At 40.5% G+C, this 7,271-nt stretch overlaps 1 protein-coding gene across 1 annotated transcript; it reads left to right on the plus strand.

Moving 5' to 3' along the window:
• Positions 1-1,004: 1,004 nt before the first annotated feature.
• LOC145493739 (uncharacterized) lies at positions 1,005-1,982 on the plus strand. The gene has a single exon (XM_081473196.1). The coding sequence runs from the start codon at positions 1,005-1,007 to the stop codon at positions 1,980-1,982; it is 978 nt and encodes a 325-aa protein (XP_081329322.1).
• Positions 1,983-7,271: the final 5,289 nt, after the last annotated feature.

The raw sequence follows: 7,271 nt of genomic DNA on the forward strand, positions 1-7,271 counted from the left end.
ATCCTGTATTCAACATGCGTGTTCGCGCGTTTAACAAACATGTTAAAACGTTCCTCGAAGCCCTCCCTCATGTCTTTTTCTGGGGACATAGAGGCTTTCGGAATTCATCCCAGAGATTTCTCGCGTGTGATGGTGTCCACCTCAATAGGCAGGGGCCGTTTTAAAGTCATTACGCATTCGTTCAATTGTCGACCATTAGGCCGAACTATGCTGTCTGACGCTAATTCAAGCCATTTCCTTTTGATATATGTACAGTGTACATTTTACACCAAGCCGTGTCTTGTTGCCTCGTGATTCAGCTATTTTTGCGGTTTTCATTTGCCGCATACCTTTTCATTGCTGTTTCCGTTGGCTTATCATTTGGCCACCTGTGTACACAGTACATTTGTGCCCGTGTTATACGGTATGCACAGTACATAAGTGTGCATTCTTTTTATATGATAAACACAGTAGATAGGTGTGTATTTGTTCTATACCGGCTTTGCTTATTGTTTTTTGGTTGCAGTTTACCGCATGAGTGTACAATCCATTTTGGCCGCCTATTTCCATAGGTGTGTCTAATGCACTTGGTATTACTGTCAATGCATATCTATTTGTTCATGGAAATGAGCTTTTATGATTGTTATTTATCTCACTTGTCGCAATTTACAGCAGAGGTGTTGTCTCGGTCTGATAACAGTCTTTTTTAATCCTTTTTCACATACCGCAACTATTTGGCGGTTACTTTAATCCGGCACCTCTGAGGTTGTCTATTTAGTTATAGATTTCTTCCCGGCCATGTAATTGTCTTAAGCTCATTTTACCTTGTATGCGGTTAACGCTGTCACCTAACATCCGTTATTATATAGATCATTTCTTCTCGCTTAATCATGCCGCCTAAGAAGCGTACTGCTGGCGCTGGAAGCCGTCCTAAGCGTCTTCGCTCGTTGCCGCCTGCCTCTGATCTGTAAGAGGCCGAGCCAGCTGCAATAGTACAAGATACCCAGTCTGCTGCAGTCCCGGGGATGGTCCAGTTAAATCTCCAGGCGCTCACCAGCACAATTACCGCTGCTGTCTCCGCGGCCGTGAAGGACGGCATGGCCACGCAGCATCAAGCGAGTGTCCCCGCCAGCACTACCACAGCACTTGGTCAGGTTGACCATCTGGTGAACGAGGAGATTTCAAACCTCACTCAAGCCACAGGTACGCAAGGCGCGGATCCACCTCTTTCTCCCTTGAGTGTTGGGGATGAACCGCGCCAGCTTTTTACCAGCATTGGCGCAGATTTAGGTGCTAGAGTTAGCTCAAAAACGAAAGCAAAAATTTGGGCTCACGAATACATAGATTTTGGTGTGTTGTTGTCAGTAGCTCCTCCCCGTGAGCGGTATGCCTTATCTATGACCTTCCCTGGTGGTGTCTCGGGTCAACCCCACCTAACTCTTGAGCCTTATCACACGCCAAAGAAGGTGACAACTATTCAGCAGTGGATAACTGCCTTTAACATTTTCGTCACGATTTATTCGGAGAAAGCTGCTGATGACGCCCCAAAGTTGATGAAATATTGTGAAGTGGTGCGTGATCTTTCTCATAAATCGGCTGCCTGGCTTTTTTATGACGAGCAGTTCCGCTACCTAAGACAATCTGCACCTCACCGTTACCCTTGGGATCAAATCCACTGGGAATTATGGCTTAGGGCGATGTCCAATATTTGCGGCAAAACTCCATCATCCGCAGTTGCGGATAAGGCCCACGCATCAGTCCGTTTTCGACCTTCTACCAGCAAATTTCCCAAAGGGACATGTTGGACATTTCACGCCGGTATGCAGTGCAGGGGATGCCAATATGAGCATGTCTGCTTTAAATGCAATGCAAAACATCCGGCAAGTCAATGTCAGGTTTCCTCAACCCACCAGCGCCCCAATGTCGGAAAATCCGGATCACAACTTATTAATCCAAGTGTTGGACAGCCAGCCAGTCACCCCCGTAAAAGCGGACCGCTTTGAGAATTTATTGGCTGGTTATAGCCCAGCCCTAAAAACCTTATTGGTTGACGGTTTTCGGAACGGTTTTCGAATTTCTTACATCGGCCAATTATCTTCTTTTGAATCTCCTAATTTGCAAAGTGCCCTCCAGAATCCGGAAATTGTTTCCTCAAAATTAATGAAGAGTATCGAAGCTGGTAGGGTTGTGGGACCTTTCAAGGCTCCACCTTTTCCCATTTTTCGTACTTCGCCCATTGGCATGGTTCCCAAGAAGGCTCCTAATGAATTTAGATTAATTCACCATTTATCATACCCAAAAGGTTCGTCTGTAAGTGATTCCATCCCTGACGAATGTTCATCAGTCCATTATGCTACTATTAGTGAGGCCACTCATATTTTAAAGGAATTAGGTGCGGGTTGCTTTTTGGCTAAAACGGATATTAAGTCCGCATTTCGTATAATTCCTGTTCACCCGTTGGAGTACCCGTTACTCGGTATCAAAAGGGCAAATGAATACTATTTTGATCATTGTCTCGTTATGGGACTAAGGTCTAGCTGCGCGATTTTCGAAAAGTTCAGTTCTTCTTTAGAGTGGCTTGCCATGCAACACTTACATGTCTCTGCCGTTTTACATATTTTAGACGACTTTTTGTTTATTGCGCCAAGTAGAGTTAAATGCGGTGAAGACCTACATAAGTTTCTCGATATGCGTAACTTTCTTGGAGTCCCAATTGCCCAGGACAAAACAGTGGGACCGAATACCACTTTACAGTTTGCTGGTACAGAGCTCGATTCTGTGCGGCAGGAGGCCAGGTTGCCGTTAGACAAGCTTACCAAATGTCGTACCTTACTACATCACTTTCACAAGAAACGCTCCGTCACTGTGCGCGAACTGCAGTCTTTAATTGGCCTGTTAAACTTCTGTTGTTCTGTTGTCATCCCAGGCCGCGCTTTTTTACGCCGCTTAATTGACCTTACCAGCGGTCTAACAAGCCCTTATCACCACATCCGTTTAAACAGAGAATCTCAACATGATATCCGTATGTGGTTAACATTTCTAGATAATTTTAATGGAAGGGCATTTTTTCCGTCGGACCGCTGGGAAACTTCCTCTACACTTGAATTATACACAGATGCCGCGCCATCTAAAGGTTATAGTGCGGTATTTGGTAGGCATTGGTTTGGCGGTGCCTTTCCGGATACATGGCACAGTTTCAACATCACTTTTCTCGAGCTTTTTCCCATTGTTTTAGCTGCCCACATATGGGGGTCTAGTATGACCAATCGCTGCGTGCTATTTTTCACAGATAATGCTGCCCTAGTAGATATTATAAATAAGCAGACCTCTAAGCATACAATTTTGTGGCCTTGATACCAGTCGATACAAAGGCCAGAGCTTTCGAATTGGGGCTGCTTCGCTCGCGGCTGATAAGGGTTTCTCAGATGCGCAAATCCGCACTCTTGGCCGCTGGAAATCTGATGCTTTCAAAATATATATCCGCTCTGAACGCCTCCAAGCTAATTAAGTTAAACATGTCATTAGGTCACGCACCATTGAAACACTTTTACACCTTTTTCTATTTTTCTTCAGTCTTAGAAATGTAGGTCAGACATGGGCTGCCACTATTTCTGACGCATTATTTAGTACTATGATCAAGACTGTAGTCATTGTTGACGACCTTGTAGGTCAGACAAGGGCTGCTACATTTTTCTGTCGTCAATTATTTTAGTTTTGGTGGATTTTTTTGTTCATACGCGATGTCGGAAACTGAGGTCAGACATGGGCTGCTGCGGTTTCCGTCGTCACATTACTTTTTCTGTTGTGCGTCATTGTGTGACAGCAACGTGGGTCAGACATGGGCTGCCATAACTTCAACTTTATTGCTTCCATCACCTATTACAATATATACTATAAATCGCCTAATATTACTATTTTTTTGATACAAAACAAGTGACGAGGGAGTCTATAGAAAAGCAAAAAAAAAAAAAAAAAATGCGTGAAATTATAGATCCGTAATTTGACATTTATCAACTAAGTGATAATAATTATCAAACTTGAAACAACTCGAAATATCTTATGAAATAATCAACGAAGCAATAAGTATCAAAAGTTTATTTCATAAAAGGGGTATTTTGCCACTGCTGCTATCTTTGTCTAATATAGATCTTTTTATGTTATTCTTAAATATATTGAAAGATTTGATTTTTCGTGTTTTGATGTCTATACTATTACATATTTTTGGACCTTGAAAGGCCAAGGAGTATTGGCCAAGTGTAGTTGATTTACGTGGGAGATGACTGTCATCTGCACGTCGTGTACCATAACTATGTATTTGATAATTTGCTGAAAAGATGACAAATTTTTTGGAAGTTGATTATTGTAAAACTTGAACATAAAAAAAATGAAATTTCTAGCTTATTTATCTCTTGTACTTTTAATATTTTTAGTTCCTTAAAGACATTTTCTGTAATCTCTCTATACTGAATTTTAGCTATAGCCCTGACTGCTCTTTTCTGAAGTATTACTATTCTAGATAGTCTAGTAGGATAATTGTTGGCCCATATGACATTACAGTAATGTATGTAAGGGTAAACAAGAGTGTAATATAAGGTTTTGGTCGTTTCTTTGGTTAAAAATTGCCCTACTTTAAACATAATTCCAATAGTTTTTGATATTTTACTTGTTATCAAGCTAATATGAGGTTTACATGTTAGTTTTTCATCTATAACTGTGCCAAGACACTTACATTCCCTAACTCTGTCAATGATGTTCTCGTCTATCATTAAATTTATAGTCTCATTCATGTTTTTTCTGTTTGAAAATAACATGTAAGTTGTTTTAGAAATATTTAAAGATAATTTATTTGCTTTGAACCATAGAGAAAGTTTAGTTAACTCACCATTTGCTTTTGTAAGTAACTGGTTTAGACTTTTAGTTTTGTAAAATATGTTGGTGTCATCAGCAAATAATGTGAAGGAAAACACATTTGAGGAAGCACTTATGTCATCGATGTATATCAAGAATAGGAGTGGCCCAAGTACTGACCCCTCTGGAACCCCACATGTTATGTCTGACATTTCTGAGTCAACTCCTTTGAATTGTACATACTGTTTTCTGTTAGATAAGTAGTTCTTAAACCATAAGTGTGGTATACCTCTGATTCCATAATGTTCAAGTTTGTTCAATAGGATTGTGTGGTTAACTGTATCAAAGGCTTTTGCGAGATCTAAAAAGATACCTATACAGTATTCGCCATTGTCAATTGCAAAATGTATTTTTTCTACAAAATCTAAAATTGCCATTGCAGTAGAGTGTTTTTGCCTGAAGCCATACTGGTTTTTGTTTAAGATATTAAATTTAGTTAAATAATCTATAAGTCGATTGTATACAACTTTCTCTAAAATCTTTGAAAATGAAGGTAAGATTAGCGGCTGAAGGGGAACTCGACTGGTTGTCTGGTTAAAGTGGATTTCTTTGCCATCAATGATGCTAGCCAGTTGTCGGCTGCTCGTCTTCGTTCCCGTGGTTGTAGGCTTCAACGCTTTATTCTTGTCGATGGCCATTTGTTGTTATTATTTCGGATTTTGGAACTCCCTAGGCCTTCAGCTTTCTGACCACCGTTTTCCGGACTGAGTGGTTGGATAATCTGTTTTAGGGACCCACGTTCGTAATCGATTCCGTCTTGTTTACACACGAAGGCGTAAAACCGCTCGAGTACTTCATTCAACTGCTCAGGAAGAATCATCTCCAGGTATCTCTCAAGGCTATTTTCGCCACACCACTTCTCAAAAACCCTCACCCAGGTAATTGTGCTCTATCACGTATTTAAGTTTTCTGCCGCTTCTTTTAATTCCGTAACTTCTTCAATGGTCACCGTCTTAAATCTCAACGCCATCTTGGCAATGATCGAAATACAAGAGATGTTGCCATGGCAATTTTATAATTTCACATGTGAAATTATAAATTAATGCTAAAATTTCGCGCCAAAATTAAGGAGTAATTTGTCACCCATGATGTTCAATATGTTTTAAATTCCTCTACTGATACTAGGTGGAAGATTGTATTCACCAAGTTTGAAGGATCTGAAGGGTGTAGCTTAGCTAGAAGACGCTCAGTTAATTTTCCATACATTTGTCTGTTTTTTTTTTCCCGCGAACCGCGTCCACCCAGCCAAATTTACAGACAAATGTATGGAAAATTAGAAAAATAAACCGAGCGTCTTCTAGCCAAGCTACATCCTTTAAACCTGGAAATACAATCCTGTACCTAGTAGTTTAACGTTCCGATTCACAACTTGTGTAAAATTCAATTTTGGAAAAAGTTATTTGCCATCGGATTCCTATACAAACACTGTAATTTCTGACCGCTTTGCCTAGCCATCAAGATGTCGTCGAAAACCGTAATATATAGTCTATTTAAGCTCGCAAATCTCACAGATATTTTTCATCGCGACCCATCGCAAAGCCCTGCAAGTTTACCGAAGGAGAGTAGTAATTCAGGTCGCAAAATCTCACAGATGTTTCGTATGACAGAGAATTTACCGAAGGAGGAAGATAGCCGTAAATTTGCTTCCATTGCTCCGATTGCCTCCAGATTTCAAGTACTGTTTCACAGATGGCAATATTTCTCCTCGCGGCCTGTCAATAACACTGGAAAACAATGAAGCCAACACTCCACGAAATCGCATTGGTAGTAAAATGACCTAAACCACTACAGCGACATAGAAGAAAAGGTACGCAAACCAAGCTAGGGAAGGCTTTTTATTTGTTTTCCACAGTGAAAAATTTGCCGGCAGAAAATGTGAAATTCGAAGCGAGTGAGGCACTTTGACACAACATTGTCACTATCAATGCAAATATTAACGCGAACCACATTCCGGTTATTCCTGTGTGTTATCATTTGTTGAAGAAATTACAACTGCAAAACTAAATGTTTGGATTTATTTCTACGCGGATAGCCACTCAAAAGTTGATGGCATTAGTACATCGGCCAATGCATCCAGCGTGAGGACTAATCACATGAAAAACCGGACTTTCAATGTTATAGAAGGTTATAGATAAATACTAATCAGGTCTGTGATATATTATTAAACCCTCGACATTGGACCCAAAAAGATGTCTGAATCGAGAAGACTACATAAATTATCTTTCTCGCTGTAGCAAAGACGTTTGTGAAATGAAGTGCGATCATGTTAGCGGACATTTAACCAATTCGGGGAGGAACATGTAGACCAGAGTCGAGTGAGCGGTGTAATTCGAACCTACAGCAAATAGAAGAGTAAAAAAACAAACCCAGAAAACAAAAAATAT

The sequence above is a fragment of the Orbicella franksi genome, chromosome 7 (genome assembly GCF_964199315.1).
Source record: "Orbicella franksi chromosome 7, jaOrbFran1.1, whole genome shotgun sequence".
Lineage (NCBI taxonomy): Eukaryota > Metazoa > Cnidaria > Anthozoa > Scleractinia > Merulinidae > Orbicella > Orbicella franksi.